Source organism: Platalea leucorodia (genome assembly GCF_965183815.1).
Source record: "Platalea leucorodia genome assembly, chromosome: 6".
NCBI classification, from domain to species: Eukaryota; Metazoa; Chordata; class Aves; order Pelecaniformes; family Threskiornithidae; genus Platalea; species Platalea leucorodia.
In genome coordinates this window covers 83,396,366-83,422,574 of record NC_138828.1, presented here as the reverse complement: position 1 = coordinate 83,422,574, position 26,209 = coordinate 83,396,366, and the positions used below count along the sequence as shown (strand labels likewise).

Sequence of the window (26,209 nt, the reverse complement as noted above, 5' to 3'; positions counted from 1 at the left end):
TCAGACACAAACACCTGCCTGCAAAATTTCATTTCCTTTTTCTTCCTCCCCTTTTTTTTTTTAAAAAAAGCCGCAAGGGTGGGGCCTGTGCTTTGTACCGGAGTGGTCTGCAGAGGCAGAAGAGCTCAAGATTTGCCTGGACTGTGCACAGACAGAGATAATCCTTGCTTTGCTTTTGGCTGAAATGCCTATCGGACTCCCTTTTGGGCCAACCCGATTAAAATCGTCACTTCTTCCTCCCATCGGAGCGGGCAGCGCGCTCTGTATGGACACAGTTGCGAAGCGCTGCCCACGTGCCCTTCTTCCCCGGCGCATCCTTCATTTCACGCCGTCAGCTCTGCGATTAGGGGTAAATACACCAGATATCGGCTCTTCCACGCTCCGGATGCCTCCCCAGCCGGGGATGTGGAGGAGGGCTGAGTGGGATGCTCTGATCCGGAGCAGGCGATGAGAACCAGGGCCCAGAGGATGGTGTCACGAGCTCCGCTCCTTATTTGCCAAATATTTGCAGATGTGTGAGTCACGAGAGAGGAGGGAGAGGGAGAGGATGGGCTGCGTTGCCTCTGCACCTAAGCAGGGCCTGGGAAAGCCACGAGCCCGTTACCTGCACGTAATCCCCGCGGGTGCAAGCGGAGCCCTGGAGCTCCCAATGGGTCCATCCCTGCCCGCTCCTCTCCGCCCTGGGTCGGTTTTTCTGCAACGACGCGGTGCGATCCATGCTGCATCTGCTTGTTAAATTAACAACACCTCTCTTTTACATGGCCTCCAGACGTAATTCTGTATTAAAGCCACGCATCTCGTTGCAGAAGGGGTCAGGAATGCGTGGGGTAATCCAGGAGGCTTTAGCAGCTGGTTCAGGAGGGGGAAAAATTCAATTTAAATTCAATGTTTTACCTTTTATACCAAACGCTCCTCCCACAGGGCTACAGGCATTTGCTCGCTACGCAGCCAGGCGCCAGCAATGCTTCGGCGTTAAATGGTGCTGAAGGGGAGTGATATGGCAAACCCTTCCCGGAACAATCATTTGGGATGCTCTGCACTTGCAGGAGCGTGGTCCTCGTCCTGCTGTCCATCTGCAAGGCTTTCCAAACCACGCCGAAGCTCCAGCTTTTATACCCCACATAATGTGAGATTGCACAGCAAATTCAGAGGAGGTGGATGCTCCTGGGGCACGTCGGCACAGCCAAAACCCTCCAAAACAAGGGCCGGAGGATTCTTGTTTGGCACCATTTTGCCAATAATAGAGCTGGGGGCGGTGGTTTGAAGGGCGATTCATAGAGTCTTTATAGAGTTTAGGGCTATAAAGGGATCATTAGATGATCTAATCCGACCTCCCATCTATCATAGGTCATTAAATAGCACTTCGTTACTCCTGGGAATGGGAGCCAAAACGTCTCTTCCAGAAAGGCCCTCTGTCTTGATCTGAAGACACGAAGAGACGGAGGACTTGCCGCTTCCCTTGCTGGCTTGTTTCACAGGTTACTCACTCTCCCTCTTACAACACACCTCCAACTTCTAAATTTAAAGATTTTCTGGCTTGATCTTCCAGACATTACTACTTGTTATTTCTCTGGGGCAGAACACACCCAGCAAGACCCGGTGCCCAGGAAAATACTCTGAAAGTCCAAACACCTCTTCATGTTGCAAGCGAGCCATATAGATTCAAGCTCAATCTGGGCAAAACACGTCCTTGAGCCTTCTGAATACCATTTGTCTGATTTTTTTGCATCCCCTCCCACTGACATCCCAGTTAAAATGCGAACACTGGACGCAGATGCAATATCCCAGAGCAAACCTTGTTAACATCGAGCACCGAGATATAAATCGCCTGGTCGGCGATGACCCCTCGACCTGTTTCTGCCTTATCTGCCAGGGTGGACAGATGCCTTGCATCTTCAGACACCCTTTTCTTGTGCATAATCGGCGGCAAAAGCAAAGATATGATGGCCAGGCAGCCCAAATCACCCCTGGGTAAGCCTAGGTTTGGGCTCACCTGCAAGTTTTATGAGGTTTTGCTTCATACAGAGATGAAAACAGGTGGAAATTATCAAATATTTAGAAGGTGACACTGAAATCTTGCTTCCCCAGTCTACAAAAGCAGGACAAAACATTTTCAACACCCTCTGGATAGAAAATCTGGTGGGACTGCCTGCTGTGAGCCCGCCAGACGCAGCCTCCATAGTGCAACAAGAGACCAGACGCTTGTCTGACAGGGACAGGGGGAGAAGATGCGATGGATGCACAGCCAGCAGGGAGCTGGGGCCGTCCGAAAAGCCAGAGAGGAGGGAAAAGGGATGGAAAAGCTCTTCTGCAACTCGGCAGGAGAGCTCTGGGCTCAGAGGATTTCGGCAGCCGCTGCCGGCAGGGCGATACCCTCTGCTCCCGGCTGCAGGGATCGGCACAGCCGGCCCCGCATCCCGGGTTATCAGCACAACTTGCCCCCATCGCCGCCCCAACTCCCAGGCACCGTGGTTTTCCCCACTTGCCTCTCGCTTTTCCTCCGGCAGGAACAGTTTCTCCTCTCAGTTTGTGGCCCAACTGTCTCCCCAATGGCCCATAAAATAATTAAAACAAGCCCCAAATTGGAACAACCTTTAACCATCCTGTCCCGCTCCCCATCGTTCAGATTAACAAATCAACTCTGCATCATTAATCTCTAAACTGCGCTGTTGAATGAGCAATTTGTGTACAATAACGAACAGAGCAGGTATTAAACATTTCTTAAGCACACAGCACACAAGTTACTCATTAAAGAGGAAAACGTGTTGAAACATTAAGCAGAAAGCAGGAACCATAAAACAACCCTTTCCAGTCTTTTTGAGAAGCCAACCATGTTTTCATGCCTGTTGGAGCATACACATAAATATATCGCCTGTTTTTAAAGCGGATAATGTAATCGCCCTACGGGACTGGTAGCTCCAAGATGCGTTGGGCAGACCGTGTTCGGTACTCACTGCCTTTGCGTTGGGTCTATTGGCTCTATTAGGGACGTAAGTTGGGCTGAGCGTGACGATGAGGGAAAGTTAAACCTCTTTCATGGGTCGCATCAGTTTGGCAAGACATGGTGATGCCATCCTCGTTTTGGGATGGAGGGATCGGTGCTGGCCTCGGTCTGAAGCAGCTGTTGAAAGCAGCCGGGGAAAATTCCCTTACCTGATCAAGTAGCAACAGAAGAGCAAACTGAGGATGAAGACGAAGATGGCCGTGCCAAAAACCACGATGTATATGTTGAGAGGCAGGTTCTGGAACCCAATGTTCGGCATCCTGAAACTGTAATGCTGGAAGTCCGAGCTCATGGGTAGGCTGTGGAAACAGGGGGAAAACACACGGACGTGAGGCTCCTTCGGCAGCACGGGATGCCCTTCGGAGGAGACCAGCGGCCCCTCCAAAGGCAGGTCGGGGGGAAGGAGGGGAGGCCAGCCCAGGGTGAAGGCATCCTTGCCCGAAACTCAGCCCCCAGCTCAGCAACACTGAAAACAAAGCAGGGCTGGATCAGTTGGGGCTGGGATTTTTCTTCTCCCGCTGTGAGCTTCTCCTCCAGCTATTTCCCCTCTTCCTTAAGCACATCGTCCTTCAAGTTAAATGCTGCATCAGACGGATAGTGGGGATTTGCATCTGAGCAGCCCTGGCTGCAGCCAATGCCCCCAAACCCTCATTAATTAGGCCAAAATATTGAAAGCAGCCAGAAAAGTCTTGTAGCAAGGAAGGTTTTTCTTCCCTTCCCCTCCCTTGGTTTCCAAGATCCATTTCTCATTCCGTAGAAATCCCCCCTCCAAAACCATCGAGCACGCACATGAACCGGCACGGGTTCAACACGCTCCCGGTGCATCCCAGGCAGGATAGAAAGGACAAGGACATTCCCATGGCATGGGCAGCGCTGCTGGAAATTATAGGGGCCATAAAAGAGACTTTGGTTTTCATAGAATCCTAGAATCATTAAGGTTGGAAAAGACCCTTAAGATCATTGAGTCCAACTGTTAACCTATCACTACCAAGCCCACCACTAAACCATGTCCCTGAGCACCACGTCTGCCCGGCTTTTAAATCCCCCCAGGGATGGGGACTCAGCCCCTGCCCTGGGCAGCCTGGGCCAGGGCCTGACAGCCCTTTCGGGGAAGAAGTTTTTCCCAATACTCAACCCAAACCTGCCCTGGCGCAGCTTGAGGCCGTTCCCTCTCGTCCCATCGCTTGTTCCTGGGGAGCAGAGACCGACCCCCCCGGCTCCAGCCTCCTTTCAGGCCGTTGCAGAGAGCGATGAGGGCTCCCCTCAGCCTCCTCTTCTCCAGGCTGAGCCCCCCCAGCTCCCCCAGCCGCTCCTCCCCAGCCTTGTGCTCCAGCCCCTGCCCCAGCCTCGCTGCCCTGCTCTGGCCATGCTCCAGCCCCTCCATGGCCGCCTTGGGGTGCGGGGCCCAGCGCTGAGCACAGCATTCGAGGGGCGGCCTCACCAGTGCCCAGCACAGGGGCACCATCACCTCCCTGCTCCTGCTGGCCACACCAGTCCTGATACAAGCCAGGATGCCACTGGCCCTCTTGGCCACCTGGGCACCCTGCTGGCTCGTGTCCAGCGGCTGTCGACCAGCACCCCCAGGCCCTTTCCCACCGGGCAGCTCCCAGCCGCTCCTCCCCATGCCTGCAGCGGTGCCTGGGGTTGGTGTGGCCCAAGTGCAGGACCCGGCCCTGAGCCTTGTTGAATCCCATACAGTTTTGCCACATGAGATCTGGTATAAAGGCATTTTCGCAGATTTCAGCTTTATTCCTCGGTGTAACCCCACACCGCTTCCCCCCAGCGAAACCCCAAAGCATCCGCAAAGAGGGAGATGCAAGGATGTCGGCTGTCAACGTACCACATCTCGGACGCGTGACCAAAACCTCCCTCCCCTCGGAGAAACCCAATAAAACCACAAGCAGCTGCCTGGGATAACGACTTCAGCGTATGATCTCTCCCATGATTTTAGTTTTATCGCACAGGACACTAATATTTTACAATAACCTTCATGGATTCTTCAGGAGTCAGGCAGAAAACCAGCCCGATGTCTCTGTATCGCCATAAAACCCCCTCGCTGCCGTAACTTCATGTTAATGCTTGAAACCCTTAACTGGAAAGCATGTGTTTATTATTGCTTCTTCTTATTCCTTTCTATCGCAATCACCCTCCCAACCATTCACCCTTGAATGATCACAACTGTCTCTGGCCAGGCATAAAGTTCACCCACCCCCAGCTTAGAAAAGGAAGCTAAAAAATATGCCTTGTTTTCCTTTCTGCCCACGGGAGAGGGCTGGACGCGCAATTAAATTTCACAACAAGCAGGGAAAGTACCTGAAGTCTGAACCCTGTTTCCCAAATAAAATTACCACGGGATAACAAAACCCTCCCCTGGAGCAGGGAGTTTTCAACGGCGCATTAATTGCGTGGCTCCCAATTTTTGCACAGGGTGAGAAGACAGCGGGGAAACCGCGAGACCTGAACCCCAAACGTGCCGGGGAGCGATGCTCCAAAAAAATCAAAGCACCCTCTGAACGTTCTGCTCCTTCTCCAAGCAGCAGCGTCCTCGCTCCTGCATCTCCTTTTCCCTTTCACACCCCTTTTTTGCCGAACCCACTGGGTCTTCCTTCATCTTCCCATCTTATAGGCGTTGCTCATACATACGTTGCAGGTTCCCCCGCCGCTATGCAGGGAGCAGACTCACCTTTCATCCCAGCTGCTTCGCCAGCACTAGCCCCTCGCCCGCACCCTCCTCGCACCCCTCGCCGAAGGCAGCATCTCCGCCGGTGCCGAACGCCCGCCCGAGAGCCTCCTCGCTCCGGCTGCTTTCGGTTTCTTTGGCTCGCTGGAAGTTTCAAGGCGATTTCTGCTAAAGCCTGGATTTGATTAAAGCCTCCGGAGACCAACACACATGTTCAGAAACTCTCCTGGCCAACGTGGAAATGCTGCGAGAGCTCGGGGAGCCGGCACACCCCCTGCGAGCGCTGGTGGGGATGGGATTTTACAGCACAGCAACCACCCGGCAGCTCGCGCTCCTCCACCAACGCTTGCTCCGCTCAGTCAAGCTGTTTTGCTTTGCAAATAAATTTAAAAAAAAGCCAAAACTCAGCCCCCAAACCTTTGCTCCTGGCTCCGGCAGAGTTAATGCGCAGCTCAGTGTTGCTGCGTAGGGTTGGGTTTGGTTTTCGTCTCCGTGCCGTTTGCGGGGTCAAAGGGATTTTAGACGGTTCGTGGGCTCTCCCCTTGGCCACGCTCACGTGACAGAGGATGTTTCGGCCAGAGGACGAGGCTCCGGCTGTCCCCACTCGCCCTGGGGCTTGTGTTGATAGTCACTGGTGTTGGCCAAGGTTGGCCGGCTCCAGCTCCTCAACCACCCAAGAGGAAATCAAACGTCCTCCATCTAAGAAAGCTTGGGGTGATTTTTGGCAAGGAAGAAGAGACCACTCTTGGAGAAGAGGCAACAAAACCAGCCAGCACCAGACCACTCTTTTTTTGTCCTTCACAACTCCTTTAACTTGTGATGCTCTTCTTACCACAGCCAGGGGCTTCGGTTCAGCTCGCCCACCAGGAGATGCTGCAGCGGACCAAGCCCAAAAGCAGAGATGGCGGGTAGGGAGGACCCAGGCTGGATTTAGGGCAGCAAATCTCATCGAGCCACAAAAATTCCTTACGGTCACGTCCAGCCGAGCCGTGCAGCTCTTCCACCGGTCCCCACGACCTCAGCCGCAGCTGCAAACCATCACAGCCCCCGGCAAACAAACCCTCAGTAGAAACGGAGCTCCGTCCCACCCACAGCATCCTACTCTTCCTCCAACCGTACCACTTCTCTAATATTTTGCCCCAAAAGAATGTCACCGATGCTGTCACCTACCTGCCAGCCATACCGCAGGGTCTCAGCCTGCCGGGGACAACCCTTTGGTCCCCTACGGTGTAAGTCCAGCAAGTCCCACACCAAATTCATCCAACCCCCGTGTGAAAGAACCTTCTCCACATCGGAGCTACCCTGGTCCTCCCTCCCTCCTGCTGCAACAGCTGAGAAACGTTATGGCAAAAAACACGGAGGTTAGAGGGAAAAAATCAGTTAGCCTGCACAGGATCCAGGAAACTGTTAACTTTAAAAGACTTCTCTGACATCTGATGATTTTAAGCAGCCAAACTTTGGGGTTGGTTTGGTTGTTTTTTTTTGGGGGGGGGGGGGGGGGGGGGGAACTGTATTTTAATCTGCTTCAGATTTGCGAGAGCGCAGCCAAAAGAAATAAAAAAGGAGCTGAAAAGAAGGATGAAAAGTTTCTGGTGCAGAACAAAAGCCTCCCTGTTGCTCTCTCCGCCGCTGAGGCATTTCAGAGCAGGCAGATGCCCCTCCTGGGGCACCCACCAGCCCTGGCAGGTCCCCACGGTCCCCGGGATGCGGGGCACAAGCTGCTGGGGAAAAGGGGGTTGCTACCCCCGAAACCTTACAGAGGGGAGGATTTCCCCAGGGCTGGATGCGACCCTCTCTGCAGTGCGCAGTTATGGCAAGGGGGAAGATGCTGACTTGCTCCTCATCTGAAAAATGAGCTGCTGGGATGGCAGAGACAAAGCGGTGGGGAACGGGGACAGGCGCCTGCTCAATGTCCCCATGTCCCCAAGGTCTCCAACTGCGCCGGGGTCCATCTGCGCGTCCCCGCAGAGCGTGAAATCGTGGGGAGAGGACCGCGAAACGTCGAGGGCCGGGAAGGGTGCCTGCCGGCCAGCAGCGCTCAGGACAGAAGAAATAAGTTTGCTGAAGAAGGATAAAACTGAGGAAAAAGTGGGAAGAAAAAGCCCTGAACGAGGGATGCCCTACGGGAGTCCCGAGGGCTGGCTGGAGGGAAATCTTTTAAGTGCACATCAAAAAAAAAAAAAGTAAAAAAAAAAATATATATATATGTGCATGCATATTTCTTTGCAATATATATTGCAAACAAAACCACCTCTGGCTAAAGAAAGGAGAGAAAATCTGACTTTCCCAGGCTGCAGCACAGCGGGAACTGGCGGGTATTTATTTAATGATACAACAGCTTGCAAAAATAAAAAGGAACGGCGGTGTCCTCGCGACGGGGCCGTACGCAGGGACGCAGAGAGAGCCGGGGATGGCAACGCCACAAAGCAGAACGACCCGGGCTCCGCGCCTCCTCCTTCGTTCCTCCCTCCAATGAATCAGCTGCGCGGGGCCGAGCACATCCCCGTTTCTTCGACGACGAGGAAAACAAGCTTTAATTAAAAGCCAAGTTACGGTTAATGGCGTAGTGAGAAGTCAGGAAGTGAAGTGTTACAGGTCAGCGTTAGCTCGCCGGCTTCACAGCGCTTTGATTACAAGTTGGGCTGTTAAAGGCAAACCTAAATAAGCCATCTAGCCAAATTAATCCCTATTATAATCATTGCAAGCATTTAATGCGCTTAATAAGCGGGGCCAACCTCTTACCCAGAGCTTTCATCAGGAGATCTCAAAGGGATTAATAAAGGAGGCAATTACCTTCTTACAGGCAGAGAAACTGAGGCAGGGAGCGAGGCAGGAGAGCCGTGGTCCCCGAGACTGGGGGGCGACACCGGGGATGCCGCTGCTCCACTGCAGCTGATGCCACGAGCATCACTCACGGGCTGAAAGCCGTAGATTTTTTTTCTTTCCCGCTGCTTTGCCAGGTGGATTTGAACCGTGCGCTCCTTCTCTGGGTTTTACTTATTAAAAGGAGCTGCTTGTGCTTTTTTTTTTTTATTTTTATTATTATTTATTTATAATACCAGTGCACAAAGGGGCCACTCGAGCACCGTGCATCACACCTAAATACAGCCCATGCGCTGGGCGGAGGGGATGTTTCTGCCTCTGCTGTCGTAAATAAAAACCCATTTTCAGAGGAATTTACCTTATGTTTTTGAGACGAACAACTTCCTCCACAGGGACTCAGAGCAAACCCCGGCTGGTCTGAACCTCCTGAACCATTAACTGGGGAAACTGGATGGAGCTGGTGGTCTGAGCCCCCTCAGCATCCCACCGGCCGAGCTGGCGAAGCCAACGCGTCTCCAGGAAATACTGAGCTTTAAAAACTCAACAAAGCCAGACAAACACAGGTTCCTGTTGCCCGATCGAAACCACAGATCTCAGGGAAAAGAAAATGCTAAGCCGTGGCGAAACTCCAAGTTGAAGTATTTTATCGATGGGAAAGGTTTCAAGTGGGCGCAAACGGCGTCTCGAGTTTCAAAGCTGTTACGCAAGTCCGCAATGTGTTTTATGCAGGTTTAACCAAAACGGTTATTAACTCGGTTGAAAGTTAAACTGTGAGCAGCTGACGAGACCTTGCTGAAATACCCCAAGATGTACTGTGAAGCAGGGTATTCTTCCATGCAATAAATCCACAACATAAAGGTTATTTAATGGATATGCCTAACAGGATAATATTTAAAAAAGAAAGATTTTTCCAGGAGTTTAAAAAGCAGCAGCGAGAGGTGCCTGCTTTTAACTCGCAGGCAGAAAAACCCCCCTCGTGAACCCCAAAAGAAAAGCGAAGCCCTGACCTCAAGCAGCTGGAAGGAATTTCCTTCAGCTCCACCTCTGGAGCCGGTCCAGGGCCAGGATCCGCAGCGTGGCGGTGGGAAAATCGCAAGCAGCTGCAGAGCCAGCCCCCGAAACCGGCATCGCTGTCGCCTGAGAGACGCCGAGATGCCACGCGGCCGCATCGCCTTCGCCTGGGATGGAGCTGGGGAAAGCTCGACACCGCTCCGGCCGGGAGCGATGCCCTTTACCGTCCAAAAATGGGGGGAACAGCAGGATTGAGAGCAGGGGGAAAAAAAATCTCGGCGTGCTGCGATTTCAGTAGAGCTATAATGCTTCTGTGGGGACGGTGTCAGGCCACAGCCTGGCTGCATCCAGCGCCGGCTCCAAGCGTCCAACCGGACCCACCTCCTTCACCGCAAAAAGCCAGCAGCGAGCAGAGAAGGAGCGGGAGCGACAGCGCACAGCTCGGCAGCGTTACTGATTAGCGGGATTAACGACTGCATGGCAGAGCGTGCCGGGAACAGAGAGCATCCCGACAGGTCCCTCGCAGTCCCTTACACCGCGGGGCAGAGCCACACTGAGGTCCAGCAAAGCTCCTCCAGGGCGATGCTGTGCCGCGGGTGGGGAACAGAAGAAATTTTTGGGTGTCAAACAGAAGAAAAAAACCTGTTTACTTTACCCATTTCAGCTCCGTGCAGGTTTGGGGGACAGCGGTGGATTTTTGCTGTGTGCCTGGACAACCAAGAAACCAAACTGACCTCCAACCGAGAACCGCTTTGAACCTTTGATCCCTTCTCCCCGAGAGTGAATCCGATGCTTTTTTTGAACTGGAATCAGGAAATTTCCTGGCTGCTTTCCCTGGCTGGCTGACACCGAGCGCAAAACCTTAACCCTCTCCACCGCCTTTGGGCAGGGGGACACGGACAGAGCGATGTGACAACGCGACGGAGCAATCGGCCACTGGAAAAAAATAGAAAAGTCTTTATAACGAAAGAAATACTCGGCAGCGCAACCGGTACCGCTGCAATTTTCAGCAAGTGCTTTTGATTCTGGACAGTTTAACAGACAAATGATCCCACGACCTTAATACCGAAGAGCACCTTTAAATGTGAAAACGTTTTTGCTAGCGTTGGCAGAGAAACATGCAGAAAATAGGTCAGCTGCACTCCCATTGCCGAGTTTAAAGTCAAGTGCTTTCACCCAGTGCCATTGGAAAGGCAAACCAGAGGTTTGCTCAGGGCTGATTTTGCAAGTTCCAGGGAAAAAAAAAGCAAAAATAAACATGGGGCGGGGGGGGAAATCAATAGCACTTTTTAATCCAGTCTGCAGGAGGGGAGAGGCAGAGTTTGGAGGAGAATCCTGCTTGGGCTCCCATCGGATCGCAGAAATGAGAAATGAACACTTACCAGGAGGGTTTGAAGCGGAGCCGGCAGCTTCTCGCTTTGAAACATGCACACAAGCTGCCCGAGTACGGTTCAGTTTGCTTCTTGGTGATGAAATATCACTTGAGGAATTTTTTCCCTTTGGCCTTGGGGATTTTTAATTTTTTTTCCCCCCTTTTTCCTGGCACGCAGCTCCATCCCAGATCCAACATCACGGCCTGCAGAGGTCACTCTGTCTCCCAAAAGCATGGTGGGAAAGGATGCGCCGCTGCCTCCTCCTGCCCCCAGCCCCGTTCCTACTCACGGCGGTGAAAAGCAGAAGGCGGCAGCCCCCCGGTACCGCGTACGGGGTCACGGTGACGGGACCACATCACCCCATCCCTGCCTGCCGCCGCCACGCTCGACAGAGCGCCGTCGCCCCATACCATACGGCTGAGGTGCTAAAAAATTTAATAACACGCATGTTATTAAACGTGGGTGTGTTTTAGCCCAAGCAAAGCACCGAAATCCAGGGCTGCAGTCAGACATCACCGTAGGGTGGGCAGCTTCACACCGCACGTCGCAGCCCCCTGCCCCTATTGCTTACTTTGGTGGAAATAAGTTTCCACCTTCATTTGCGATTGCTCTTCTTCATTTGCAGAGTTTTCCCCAATTAATGGATTCCTTGGGGAAAGCGGATTGGAAACCCCGCGAGAAATACTCAGCCTACGCCGTCGAAGGGCCAGACCAGAGAAGTTGGTGTTAAACCCTCTGGGGAATTTGCAGATTCCTGGGCGATGACACCGAGAGTCGGGGGAAGCAACGGGGGCTCCCGAAATATCACATCTGGAAGAGAAATCTCGCTTTGATCAAGTCATCTTCAGGCTGAACAAAAGCAAATCGCTTTCTGCGGAGCCGAAGAGCGACCAGCCTCTTTTATATTGAGAAACAGATGGACTAAATGACCTCCTGAAACCTTTTTCCCCATTTCCTAAGCTCCTTTAATGGGGGGAAAAAGAAAAAAAAAAATCACTGCAACACCCAGGGATCAATAATCCCTACAAAATCCTGCTGGAGGTAGGCACCCTGTGCCGGCGATGGGAATCGCAGCTGCTAGCAGTCATCCTATAAAGGCAGTAAAAGGAGCCAAGCACAATTTGGGACGCAGGAAGGCATAATGCTCTCGTTTACACTAAATAAGGTTGCTAGGTTATGGATTTTTTTGGGGGGGGGCGTAATCCGAAAGGGGATCCAGATGGCTGTAAAGCCTTGTGGTGGAAAAGCAGCATGAGGCCAGAAAGGGAAGAATTCCTCTTTATGCTGCTGCCGTCTGCTCCCGGATCCTGGATTTCAGTCCTCAGGAATGCTCTCTGCGGACCATTTTAATTGCATCATTTATATTTGTGGTAAAAATTAAGGAGAAGAGGTAGCTGGATGCAGAAGAGAGAAAAAGCTGGTGTCTGGATACCGGAAAAAAGTCACTAAAACAAATCCTACGGAGGAGCCGTCCCCCAAAGCCCACATCGATTTTGCAAGGTTTGTATTTTAAGATGCTGACAGCATCAGAAAGCCTTCAGGAAAACCCAAACAAACTCAAACCTCAGCCTGCTGGGAATTTACACTAATGCCACGTCACTGCTGTTTGCCATTTTTCCCTAATACTTACAGAAAAATGAGCTGCGCAGTTGGCCCGCCCTTCCTCTGGTTTTAACAGAAGTACTGGGTTTTGGGGGAATATTTTTTCTTTATCGTTCCTTCTGCTCTGCTAACAGAGACCGGGGGGATTTTGCAACGCTTTAGAGTCCAGCAAAAAACCCCTCCCTGGAGCCATACGGATACGGGACACAAACTACTTCACTCCCACGGGATTGGCACAAGCAAAGATGGCTGCAAGGTTCATAAAAACCTCAAAATTTAGCTGGAAATGGAAAATTGAACTTTTCCACTCCCGGGCTTGCATGGCCAAGCAAGGTGCTTGATGGAGATAAATACGCATAAACCCAGCACAGGCATCTCCTCCTCTGCGGCGCAGATACCGTCCTTCTCCCCTGTTCTCCCCAGCATCGTGGCCTGACCTTGGTGGGATGGAGAAAGTCAAGGGACCTTAAAATTCAGGGGTACCTGCACCCTGGGGATCTGTAACTGGGAGGTGATGGACAGCCACGCGTGAATTTTCACCATGACCTACCCGCACCCCGCCTTTGCCCAAGGACATCGCTTCTTACACAGGTTTCTCATAAATTGAGTCCTCATAAGTAAAACTCCAAGTTACAGGTGTGCTCCTGATGCAGGACTTTTTTAAAAAAAATTAAAAAACCAAACAACTTTTGAGAGGGTTATTTAAACTTTGCATTTTTCTTGCAGCCGACCGAACAAAACCTGCTAAATATTTTCCGACCGCTTCAAGGCTACTGGGGCCTCCTCGGGCAGCGAAGCTAAAAAACACCAACGCGACTTTCAGGCGTGTAATAGTTTGCTGTCGGATCTTTACAAATTCCCAGGTGCTGAATCGCCTACTAGAAGGCAAAATATATGAGTGGCACTAACGAGTCGGCTTAGCAACGAGCAGGCAGGCTGCCTCGAGTGTCTTTTTAAAGGTCAAGAGAGCACATGATGCCTGGGAGCTCTTGCGTTCGGTTTTTACTACGAGTTAAAGATACTTCCAGCCAGTCTGGTTATTAAATTGCCGCCGCGCACCAGCCAGCCGTACATCTTTTAAAGCCAGTCGTTAAAACCAAGACTTTCCCCTCCTCAAATATCATTATCCCTCTTTCAACTCATTCCTACCCTTCCTCATCTTCACCAAAACAGTGGCATTTGAGGGGAAAACCCCACGTCGAGATGAAACGCAAGGGAAGGTCCCAGCGCCGCGGGGATTTTCGGGTAGCGCTGCCGAGAAGCATCATTGAAATTCAGCGGGAGAAGCCAGTTTTCCTCCGCTCCGCGGGGGCTGCCATGTTAAATCACATTTGGATTCACAGTACAAGGCTGCTAAAATACCACCGCGGCGGCTATTGGCACATTTCAATGAAAACGCCGCGGCCTCATTAGTATAGTGGAAATTATGAGCTTGTCTTTGTATATATTTAAAAGCTTGCCTCTGAAAGTATATTGGGTTGGGGCCAGAAATTCCTGGCTTCGAGCTCCTACCACTCGACAGTTCGGGATTGCCTCGCTCACGCAGGTCAAGCAACCGCGCAGCCATCGACCCGGCAGAAAAGGCATTTAAAAAATACCCTGCAGGGAAAGGCGCGGGGCGATGTTGCGAGAGGAGGCAGAGCAACAGGGTTCGAACTAAACCCTCCTCCACGTCAGCTCCGTGCGTGGTTTTCCCTGCGAGCCGGTTAGTGATCGCGTCCTAATGAAAGCACAGGTTATAATTAAGAGGATGCAGGAATGTGGGGTGTGTGGAGTTTCACCCCGCTCCCATCGCTCCTAAAAGCGACGTTCCCCTCTGGGGATGGACCACAAAAGCCTGAATCCTTTGCAATAAGGGGCAACCTTGTGAAATAACATCATTTTCAGGATCTCCTCATCTCAATATGTGATTTTGCAAGTCTCTATCAAGGAAAGCTTTTGGGTCAGCTCCCTACTTACCCGCACGGGTGCCGCAACGCAGCCAAGCCACGCAAACCCAACGTATCTGCTGAACGGCTACCGCGGTTTGGTGTCAGGGATGCTGGAAAAAAAGGAAAAAAAAAATCCCTAATATTGCACAAAAAGCCAGAGCGAGCGAGGGAAAGGATGAAGATATTGTTTATTAAACGCTTTGATTCGCAAAGGCTCCTATAAATTGGTTCAGCTCTTAGTAACAGCACAGAGATCCCCTTTTAAAATGCGGCGATGATGTTACGTGGCATAGAGAGAAAAAAGGGGGGGGAAAAAAAGGCTCGGCTAATCCTTACAATTTTATAAGCATCTGAGACACTAATCCGTTGATCTCATTGAAAAGGATTAGAATTACTCCCTCGCCAGTAAATTTAAGAAGTTTTCGACCAGACATAAACAAAAGCAGAGAGCAGCCCGCGGAGATGCCTGCCACACAGTGAGTCCTCGACAAGAAATCCTCATCGGGGCTGGTTTTGGGGTGAAAAAGGGGAATTTCCATCCCGGTGTTGTGGAGGGTCGTCTGGAGCGATGCGGGCATCCAAGGCGAGCCCAGCCAGCTCGCTCGGCTGTGTCCGAAAGGTCCCGAGCAAGCATCCCATCGGGGCATCACGACCCGTTTTTGGGGTCCCACTCTTAGGGGAATGATGCTCCAGCTAAAAAAAAATACCACCCCAAAACCCCCAACTTGTTCTGCACTGGCTAAGGAAAACTTTATTTTAATAGCAAGAAAAAAAAGAGGGCAAACTTCTAAACAGCAAATTGGATAATTCACACAAAACCCGAGTTTCATCCAGCTTCCCAGCAACCTTCGTCCGCACAGCTTTGCGGCAAGGACCTGCAATATTAAGGTGGAAAAATATAACACAGCGTCCTCGTGTAAACAGTCTGGCACCTGCTGCTACGCCTGCAATGAATAATTCGTAATATTCAAGAATAAATTATGTGATTTAGAAGATGAAGCAGGCAACGGGCAACCTGGTTTTTGATACCACGTACCCCCTTTGGAAAGGCTTGCTCCTAAGTTTGATGTTCTGGCTCTTAAGAGAAACATTACTAGCCAGAATAAATCAAAACCTAAAGGAGGCTTCAGGCAGAGAGGGTTCAGGTGATCCTTTGGTGAGGAAAAGCCACTTTTGTTAGAAAACAAAAGAAAGAAAACTTTTGGTAGTGCTTACTTCTTTTAAATTCCATCCAAAAAAGAAACCTAAAAAGATTTAAGTTTCAACCTCAGTTTAAACCAGGACTCAATCTCATCAGGGCTTGTCTTCAAAACACTCCTTTCGGAGATGCTTGATGGGACGGCAGCAGAAGCCCTCTTCTCCAGCCCATTTTAATGGGGTACCGTATTTTTTTTTTTCCTCCTTAGGCACAGAAAAGCGTTCTCTTGGCTTTGGGGAAACACTCGCCATCCCCAGGCAGCTCAACTCCTAACTCCCTGCAACACTCCCGCTCCCAGCGTCGGCATCCAAGGCTCCTCCGGACTGGAATAAACCCCCTGACGCTGGGCTCGTCTCCAGCCCCATCCCTCACCCAGCTGCGACGCATCCCACCCCTTCGCCGTCACCACCCGGACCCGTTCCTCCTGCTGCATCGACAGCAGATGCAAGGGAGGGAGACGCTGGAGGAGACGTGAGCGGGGAAGATGCTGGAGGAGACGCGAGCAGGGAAGATGCTGGAGGAGACGCGAGCAGGGAAGATGCAAGGGGGAAGCTCCGAGGGCGGTCTGGAGCACACAACAACTCGGCATCTCCCAGGCAAGGCTCCAGCCGAGGAAACGATCCATTTTTCCTGCTTTTATTCCCAAAGCGCCGCCCCCAAACAACGCTCAGTGCAAAGTGGGTTTTTGGGGTTTTTTTTTGGTGTGGATACAAAGCAAGACCAGGGTGGAGGGCTCAGCTGACAGACAGCCGCCAGGCTCCAGCCAGCTCTCGGGCGAGATTACCACTATTTATCCAGCCACAAAACCACCCGATGCTGCACAATCCAGTCCCGCTTTGGATGGCCACCACCGTCACAGAGTCTCCAAAAGCCTCATCTTTTATTTCAGACACCAAGAGAGCGAGATGTTGGGTCTTAATCCGGCACTCCTCACATAAAAAAAAACAAAAGAAAAAACCAACCCCGCAGCTGCGTTAATAACCAAACCAGGCACTCGCTCTGGGGAAAGCCCAGCCTGGCGACAGGTTTTTATACAGAACAATAGAAAAACGAGAGTCTTTAAAGCACTGCAAAGTATTTGCCTGCTCACGACAAAGCTCTGCGCGGAGAGAAGTTTAATTCGATCCTTACGGTACGCCGGCAATTTAATTTTGTGTAGGCTGCAAGCACGAAGAGCCTGGTCGGGGGGGGGGAGGCGTGACGCTCGGATGAATTTATTTTAGTTGGAAGCCGTCAGATGGGAGACTGCGCTCCCTCCCACCCGATCCGGATGGGTAATTTGGCTTCACCCATCTTCTTACCTGCTGGGCTGCTGCTCCTCCTGCCTTCCAACAGTCTGACTGAAGAGCCGAAACCTCCTGCCTCCACGCTTGTGGATTCCCAGGACAGGGATCTGCACAGCCCCGGAGCTTTTATATTTTCCCGTAAACAATCCTCCAAGCCGGGAAACCCCTACTATTTGCAGATAGGGAGAGCGGTAACGGCCCCGAGACGGCCAAAGGCTGAAACCAGGAGGGCGGCTGCTCCCCGCTCGGCACTTTCAGTTTCTCTCTTGCAAACGCACTCCTGGAGTGGTTTCCTCTAAGGCGCTTTGCGAGTTAAAAGCTGTATTAGCGGCCAGGCTAATCCTCCACGGGAATAAAAAAATAAACCAGGAGAAGTTATTCCTGCTTGCTTCTCACATACGCAGCCCCGGAGCTGGAGGAGAAAAAGCAAACCGGTCGAAGGACTTCCCTGCCTGGGCTTCCCGCAGCCCAGCTCTTGCTCCTCCTCCTCCTGCTTCTCGGCGTCTCGCCCGCTTTTTCCGAAGGCCGATCCAGTTTTAGCTCCGGCATCGGAGCAACCCGAGACCTCACAGCCTTTGGCTACGCCGAGGCAGCTGCTTGCAGCTAATTTGGTCCGTGGGCTCTGGCACCCAGCTCCTGCTGCCCGTCCATGCGCTGGCATCGAGCCCATTCCTCCTCTCGGAGCAGCGGGCCCGTCCATCCTGCCCAAACCGGGCCTTATCCTCTCCCGCCACCGCTCATCCCTACCTTGGAGGCTCACAGCCGCTCCGTCCTCCCCGCCGATGCTATTGCTGGCATCCTTTCGAGGTGCTTTGGATGGCTGCTCTTTCCTCCCGTCGACAGCCCTCTGGCACCGTAATCAGCTCATTAACAGGACACGGGAGCCCTTGGCACGTGGTTCGAACTGTTTAGGTTTCCTTTTTTTTCTTTGACGGGAATTAAATGTGCCACACGGGTAAAAAAACGACACGGATGGCCCGTGCCATCGCTCCGGGGAGGGAAAAGCATCCAAAACCAATGCAGCTCCATCCCCAGCGAGCACTCAGGTACCGCTGCATCCCGGGATAGGGGGAACCGGGTATCACTCCAACCCACCGCGCCGCGCGGAGAAGCTTCCGAGGTTTTCCCGTTTCTCAGGTCAAGAAACAAATCACCTCTGCCCATCGCTACGGTGAAACCGCGGGGCTTTTACATCCTCTCCTCAAGGGCGTTTTCGATGGGATCACCTGCATTTCTCAACCAAGCAAGAGGCACCGCCGGGGTCAGGCGACGGCTGAGCTCTCTTGCAGATAAGCCCCGCATCACATCATCGCTGATGTCATTTTAAAGCACCGCCAGTGAGTCAGGGTGGGGGCACGGGCAGGGCGGCCGCTCCCGCCATGAAGTCTGGGTGGCTTCAAGGCAACATCGTCGTTAGGAAGGGTCAGGGAAAGGAAGTCTACGCAAGGTAGATGTTATCTTATGTCAACAACACTCAGCTTTCTGATGAATGATCGCAGGAAACAAAAATAAACAGAAACCCAGCTCAGTGACACCAACAACAGCCGAGACCGAGACGCCCAAAGACCAGGGGAAGCTTCAAACCCCAAAAAGACCCTCCAGGCTTTGACACCAATGGTTCCAAGGTGGTTGAAGACCACCAGAAGCACCTGCACCTCCTACACCGGCCCGAGGGATGGAGTTTACTCTGTACCCAGGTGAGACGGCAAGAGTCTGACCCGGTGGGAGAGGACCTCGTCTCAGCCGTGCCAAGCCCTGCCATCCCATCGCAGACGCGTTTCAGGTCACGGTGGTGGGAATAAGAGGAGATGACCGCACCCTGCCGTGCCTCTCTCCACCTTTTCAACATCCAGGCGGTGTTTTATGGCTACAAGCTAATCGCTTGCAACACATCTTCTGCCATATGGCCAACATGGAGGCGATGACCCGAGGGAACACGTGGAGAGGCAGTCCACAAGCATGAAAGCCCTCCTAGCAAAAGCTGGGTGTCCTCATATTGTCCCACACATCATTTAGGCCTCTGGGAGATCAGCTGGAAATCAGTCCTTCTTGGGTAAAACCTCCAGGCTCGGTTCAGTCTCACAGTCTGGAGCGATCCCATGAGCAGCTCCGCTGCCTCCTCGCCACGTAACCCTCAACCTCCTCCTCCCCATCACCTGCCTCTCCCCCAGGACACAGCCAGGACCACCCTCCGGCCAAGAACGGCGGCAGCAACCAGCCGTCATCATCTCATATCCCATTTGCACATACACCCTTGCTTATTTGAAGGTCAAATAGATCCCACAACATCCAGAGCACGTTGACCAAGATGTCCTTCACAGCTGATCCGTCACAACAGGTATCTCCAGTTGAGCTTGGAGGCAAGCGAACCAGAGCCCAGACTGTACAAGCAAGAGGTGCCACCAGGTCTTACCCACCTCCATGGCTCGTCCCCCCAGATCTGAGACAGCCTCAGACTAAACACCACCACCAGTGACACAACAAGCAGACCTTGAGTGTCCAAACCCCGCTGAAGATGAGAAGGAAGGTCCTAACCAGCAGGCAAGCCCTGGCATAAACCTTTACCAGGCTGAGTAGGGACAAAATAAGAAAACCTGAGCCAAGAGGGTGGTCAGGTGGAGCTGCGGGAGGTTGTGGAGGGGATTCCCTTCGACAGCAAGACCAGAAGACCCAGGAGGTCATCACCACCCTCACCTCCAGCAGCCCCACCACCCACTCAGGGCCAGGACCGTCACCCGTGGGCATCAGCCCCATGACTAGGTAACTGGATCGCACCATCCCTCCTGGCTGCTTTTGGCACACAGGGCTAGAAGGATTTCTTTTCCTTCTTTTTTTTCTTTTCTTTTTTAAATACCTCAATTAGTGCATTTTGGGTTCCTTCCACGTTGCCCCCAAGCATTTCTTCTGTCAGGGGCTATATTCTTCCGCTGCCAGTTATTGGAGGCAAAGGCTTGTTATTTTTCCAGGCTGGGGGCCAAATTTGTATTTAATTTTTGCTCCAGATGGCACAGCACTCTAGATGCATCAGCTGGAGCATCTAACCTGTATGAATAAAGTAAAAGAGCAAACAACCTGATTTACTCAGGGGCTGTTTGACATGCTCAAGGTAGCTCTGTTTATACCCGTCATAAAAAAGCAGCGTTCATATGAATTCAGGCTACGGTCTCGCTATCAAACTGACCACCCACGGGAACTGAAACAACAACAGGAATGTAAAAAGTAATAATAATAATATTAAAACTTGTCTTTTGCTTTCTCGCAAGTCAAGCGTAAAGAAAAAGGCTTATTTCAGCGGTGAAGGCAGTCAGGTCTGAGCCTAGACCTGGGTTTCGTTCCCCTTCCTCTGTCCTCGCTGGCCCCAAAGCCGCTGGGCGAACCAGGGTTGAACTTCTCCTACGAGCAAGAAGAAGGGTTGGCGAACCTGGGTTTTAGTGCACAGCGCTGAGAGCTTATGGCCCTGCTCACCCAAGCAGACGCAAGGAGGACGCGCGAGGACAACCACGAGATGCTCCAGTTACGCCTCTGGCTAATTCACCCCGTTTCTAGGAAGCTGCCGCATCCCTCCGGCACAGCCTGCAGCTGGGATATGTTCCCTGCAAACTAAATCACCCAAAATAACCCAGAAAAATAAAATAAAAAAAGAGACGCAAGTAGTCGGTTTATCTGCCTGGGCACACGAAACGCCGCATAAAATCAGCTGAGCCCGCGAACGGCTGGTAACAAAGGCACGGGGTGTTTTTTGTGCTTGTCTTTGCTCTGTTCGGAGCATCCTCGGGCTGCGAGAGCCCGTCCTGGCGGCAGCCGAGACAAAGGAAAGCCAGGAGCTGCCGGCAGGAGCCGGCCGGGGAAAACCGGGGCGAGGAGGCACCCGCATCGCCCTCCCCGGCAGCCGCGGAGCCGGGTTCGCGTGTTGCTGAACACGTTATACATGGCAGGAAACTCGAGATCAAAGGCGAGGAGCGTGCCAGAGCAAGATGTCATCCAAACCTCCTGCCAAAGGTGTGCAAGGGAGGGGGGAAATAACCCCCAGACGCACACGCTGGCACATCCGAAGGATCCGGCACCGCTCGTGGGTGCACGGGGCGGTGGGACTCACCGAGATGCTCCTCTCCGCACACCCGGGCTAAAACAAAGACAGGCTAAACTAAAGAAAAAAAAACCAAAACCCCAGGAGGTGCATTTTTACCCATCAGTTTTCAGTCCCGTGGGACCCACACGCGTCCCCTGCCAAAGCAGCAGATGCTGGGAGGGCTCCGTACGTGCCTGTAACGGCAGGAACAGCCGCTCCGTTTAACTCTAAAAAGCAGCTTTTTCCCATTTCTGGGTGGTTTTTTTCTAAGCCAAAGAAACCCGCAGCGTCCTGTCTCGGCCCCAGGAAAGCGAGGGGACGTGCCCCGAGCCAGCAGCTCCCGGGAATGGGGTGGCCTGGGGACCCCAAGCCAAGTGTGGGGTGGGACCTCCTTCTCGTAAAGGGGGTCCGGGAGGGATGGGCGCTGGGTGGGGACATGTCCCCCGTCCCTTTGAGCTGCCCCAGCCCCCTCCTCGACGATGCAGTCCCAGACCACGGTCCAGCCTCTGCTGCCCCCTCCTCCAGGCTGTCCCCTCTGCCCCCCATTATGGGTCCGCAGTGGGGACCTTGTGGCACCCCCATAGGGCTGCGAATCACCCCAAAGGCACACCCCAGTCACCCTGAGGAGGGCCTGCCCCTACAGGGGGCTGCCTGGGGGGTCCTGCCCTGCATGGCACCGTCAGGGACAGCCCCATTTCCGTATGGAGGTCCCTGCCCCACAGTCCCCTGTGGGGCCGAGAGGGAGGGCAGCCTGTCCCCTATGGGGGCTGCTGAGGAGGGGGTGCCCCGGCCCCACAGGGGTGCTGGAGGAGGGTTCCTGCCCCACAGAGCGGTGCACAGGGAGGGGAGCCCCTGCCCCGCAGGGCAGCGCAGAGGGAAGGGCCCTGCCCCACAGGGGGCTGGAGGAGGGGCCCTGCCCCATAAAACAACGCAGAGGGAGGGGGCCCTGCCCCACAGCGGGGCTGGAGGGGCCCTGCCCCGCAGAGCATCGCAGAGGGAAGGGCCCTGCCCCACAGGGGGCTGGAGGAGGGACCCTGCCCCACAAAACAGCGCAGAGGGAAGGGCCCTGCCCCACAGGGGGCTGGAGGAGGGACCCTGTCCCACAAAACAGCGCAGAGGGAAGGGCCCTGCCCCACAGGGGGCTGGAGGAGGGACCCTGCCCCACAAAACAGCGCAGAGGGAAGGGCCCTGCCCCACAGGGGGCTGGAGGAGGGGCCCTGCCCCCCAGAGCGGTGCAGGGGGAGGGGGCCCTGCCCCGCAGAGCCGCCGGAGGAAGGGCCCTGCCCCACCGCAGGAGGGGGCCCGGGGGGCGAAGGGGGGCCCTGCCCCACAGAGCGGGGCCCGGGGGGGGGTGCCCGGTCCTCCGGCCCCCCAGGGGGCCCCCGCCGCGCCGCCGCCGCCGCCCCGCACTCACCCGCCGCTGTCCCGCCGAGGCTCGCGCCGCCCGCACTGCCCGGCGGCGGGGAGGGACCCGGATGGAGGAGGCCCCGCCCCGCCCCGCCCCCGCCCGGCGCCGGGCGCCGCCGCCGCCTCGCTTCAGGGCCCGCACTGCGCCGGCGCCACGCAGGGGTGATGTCACAGCGCGGTGACGTCACGGCGGGGTGGTGGGGGGGGCACTGAGGCGCCATTGCGGGTGGTGTGGGGACAGGGGGTGACATGGGGACAGGGGCTGTGGGGACAGGGGGTGACATGGGGACGGGGTGGCACTGGGGAGGTGGCAGTGGGGACAGGGGCTGTGGGGACAGGGGGTGACACTGGGGACAGGGGATGTGAGGCAAAGAGGTGACAGTGGGGACAGGGGCTGTGGGGACAGGGGGTGACATGGGGACGGGGTGTCACTGGGGAGGTGGCAGTGGGGACAGGGGCTGTGGGGACAGGGGGTGACATGGGGACGGGGTGGCACTGGGGAGGTGGCAGTGGGGACAGGGGCTGTGGGGACAGGGGGTGACATGGGGACGGGGTGTCACTGGGGAGGTGGCAGTGGGGACAGGGGTTGTAAGGACAGGGAGATGGTGTGGGGACAGGAGGTGACACTGGAGAGAAGGGATGTGGGGGAAGGAGGTGACAGTGGGGACAGGGGCTGTGGGGACGTGAGGTGACTGTGCAGACAGTGTGGCACGGAGGACAGGGAGATGGTGTAGTGGGGACGTGAGGTGACTGTGGGGACAGGAGGTGACAGTGGGGACATGAGGTGGCAGTGGGGATGGGGATGGCGTGGCAGTGGGTGAAAATGGGGACGGGGCATGGCAGCAGGGACAGGGTGATGGTGGTGACAAGGAAGGTGATGGGGGGGTGGCACAGAGAGGACAGGAGGTGGCACCATCCTGCTCTGGTCAGCTCCGCCAGCATCCGCACCCAGCGCAGGGGGAGAAGGACCCATCCCTGTCCCCATCCCTGTCCCTGTCCCTGTCCCCATCCCCAGGGACTCAACATCACTTGCAAGAGAAATGACATCACCCGCCGGCGGTGTGATGTCAGCCAGACGGCGTCACCTCGTCGGGACGAGCTCTCGTTGTCCCGAGGACAACGTGTTTTCTCTTCTCACCCTTCGAAGACGAACCGGGCAGGCAGGAGGAGAGAGACCAGCTTGCACCCACACCGCAGGGGCTCCGCGTCCCAACGCAGCAGGATCCGAGTAACATCCGGAGCGATGGCGGCGTGCGCGCTGCCCGCCTGCACGTGCGTCACGAGCCGCATCGATTTATTGAGCTCGGGATCTCTGGTACATCAGTGACTCATCTCAGCCTTATCAGAGCTCCTCGCAAGGTTTGAGGCGCTCAGGGTCACCTGGAGGATGTTATTAACGTGCAAGGAAAGTCTGATCTTCCCTCTGTCCCAGCCGGCAGGGCGAAGGCCAGATCCGGCGGTGGGCAAGCCGGGGAGAGGAGGCAGGGCTGTAATTAGCTGCGAGCCTGTAACGAGAATCTCGTGAATACGGTTCATCTGCGGTGATTCCATCCCTCGGCCCCACGCCGCGGCAGCAACTGCGTCCCGGTGAAATCGGATGGCCTTTGCCAGTGACGTGACGGTGGGAAACTCCTCCTGCGGCGGGGACCGATGCTGCTTTCCTCTGCGGAGGACTGAGACGCGAGGATCCCCAGGCACTATGAGAGCATAAACGAATCCCAGTTGCAACCTCGTCTCCCCCGCCAGTGGAGGAAGGCAGCGGCGTGAGTGCCAGATGCCCTAACGAGGTGTCGTGGGAAGACTCGCACCATCTTTGAAGATGATGCTGGCCCTGACCTCAAGATGCCTGAATGATGAGACAGGGAGCCGGTTTGCTGGATGTTTTCACTGAGTGAAGCCTTATTCCCTCTGTGGGAATCCCCACTCCGCATGGGAGGGATTTGCCTGAACACGCTGGAGCTGCCTTTAGCTGGGACTCCTGGTGTCGACGAAGAGCCTGCAGAGCCGGGGCCCTGCTGGGAGCTACCACCAGCAGCTGACAGGATGGATTTGGGAAGCAAATGCGCTCGGAGATCCGGTTCTGCTGTTCCTCCCACGCTGGCCAGCCCTCGGCACCCCGGGGCAAAGCCCGGAGCCACGGCTGGTGGCGAGGAGCGCCGCTGGCCGCGCACGCAGCCTTTGTCCTTGGCGCATCCTGGAAGGGAACTCATCTTTCTTTTCGGGCACATAAATGGATGGAAACATCTCCCTGTCTTGGCCCGAGCGGTGGCTGGGGTGGTGTTAGGGCACAGCGGGCTGTGATAACGCACAAAGGCAAACGATGTGGTGCTTCTGTTCACACCGCCTCCTCTCCTCAAGGAAGAGAGAGTTTGGCCCTTGTTAATAAATCGTTATTCTTGAGCTGGTCAGCGGAGTCGGCGCAGAGCTGCGGCGCGGTCAGCTGGCTCTGACGCCTCACCGGGATTCACCCGAGGGGCTGGAGAGGGAAAAGTGGTCCAGCCCAAATTCGCCGGCAGGGTTTGGGCAGAGGAGGCTGCCAGCTGGATGGCGCGTGAGCATGGGCTTTCCACGGATCTGGACCAGCCCCGCGGCGCGGCCCCGCTCGCTGTCGCCGTCGTCCAAGGGGAAGGGTGTCTCCGCTGGCTGCTCCTCTGGGAGGTCTGCACGGATTGGTGCCTGAGGGATCGGGGGCTGCACTGTGGAGGGGGTCTGCGTGCGGGAGAGGAGGACTTCAGCTCTGTCCGACCGTCAGGGACCAGAGGGAGCTGAGGACTGGCATGCTTGGTGCATGGCTCCTTAAATGCCACCCCCTCCAGCTTTCCTGAACTGCCAGGACCTGGGAGGAGATGATGTCCACCCCCAAGGAGGTGACAAACACGGGCATGAAGGAGTTTGGGGTGCAGGTGGAAACCAGGCTGTGATATTTCACCAGAGGGAGAAATTCCCTGGAAGAGAGCAAAAAAAAAACCAAACCGGCTCCACAGGCAGGGACCTTCTGCCTGTGGACATCAGCTCCCTGCAAGGCAGGGTGGCCAGGACGGCGGGGTGGCCGTTGGGACTCCCACTGCTGGCACAGGGCTCCCGGACACTGCCCTACGCCCAGGCTCTGTCGCCAGTGATAGCAAACATCTCCTCGTGATGTACTGTCCTCCCTGCCTCAGTTTCCCCTTTGGGAAGCGCTGCTGCTTCCGTAGGGATGTGGCTGAGAAAGTCCCCTTGGTGGAAGGGGAAGGATCGGAGGAGCGGTGTCCTGCTTGCACGCTGGCGGCGTGAAGCTTGCGGGACGGGGGCACCCAAAACCAGCTCATCTGGGGGAGCGGGGACGCGTCTCCGAGTTCTGATTCACCACCCTGACCACGGAGGAAACCACGCCGTTCACTTTCTTCCTGCTCCGTGCACTTCTGCTAATAACACCCCACTTTATGTATGAGAAGATCTAGTTTTTCCTACTCGATGAGCGAAAGTAGCTGAGATCCAGCACGGCTGCATGCCCGGACCTTACGGCAGAGAGATGGGTTGATAAGGGAGGGTGGGTCTGTCTCGTTGGGAAGGTGGAAGATGTCTCCTTTCTCCTCTCATTTCTCTCCAGGATGTTTTTGCTCTGTGATAATCGCCTCTCCTCGGTCGCAGGAGGGCTCGCAGGCTGGCTGGTGGACCTCCACCGCCTCCTTCCATCCCATGGCAAAGCTGCTTCTGCGCTGCACAAGCGTAGGCCCCGCTGGCAAAATGCCTAAAGCAGCTGGAGCAGAGGTTGCCTTCTCCTCGACAAGGGATCTCCTGCTCCTCTCACAAGGCACAGGATGCTCCTCTGCACTGATCCAGCCT

At 54.7% G+C, this 26,209-nt stretch overlaps 1 protein-coding gene across 4 annotated transcripts in view; it reads right to left on the bottom strand.

Moving 5' to 3' along the window:
* The window catches only part of RNF24 (ring finger protein 24), a 31,109-nt gene extending 8,682 nt beyond the window's left edge, over positions 1 to 22,427 (bottom strand). Inside the window, exons 1-3 of one of the 4 annotated variants that reach the window (XM_082316109.1) lie at positions 22,392 to 22,422; positions 14,453 to 14,534; positions 3,154 to 3,303 (exon numbers count right to left, since the gene is read on the bottom strand). In XM_082316109.1, coding sequence (XP_082172235.1) covers positions 3,154 to 3,296 — 143 coding nt within the window. In that variant the 5' untranslated portion in view covers positions 3,297 to 3,303; positions 14,453 to 14,534; positions 22,392 to 22,422. Of the gene's footprint in view, positions 1 to 3,153; positions 3,304 to 14,452; positions 14,535 to 16,923; positions 17,072 to 22,391 lie in introns of those variants that run through there. The other 3 variants (XM_082316108.1, XM_082316106.1, XM_082316107.1) reach the window with 3 other exon arrangements.
* Between the last annotated feature and the right edge of the window lie 3,782 nt (positions 22,428 to 26,209).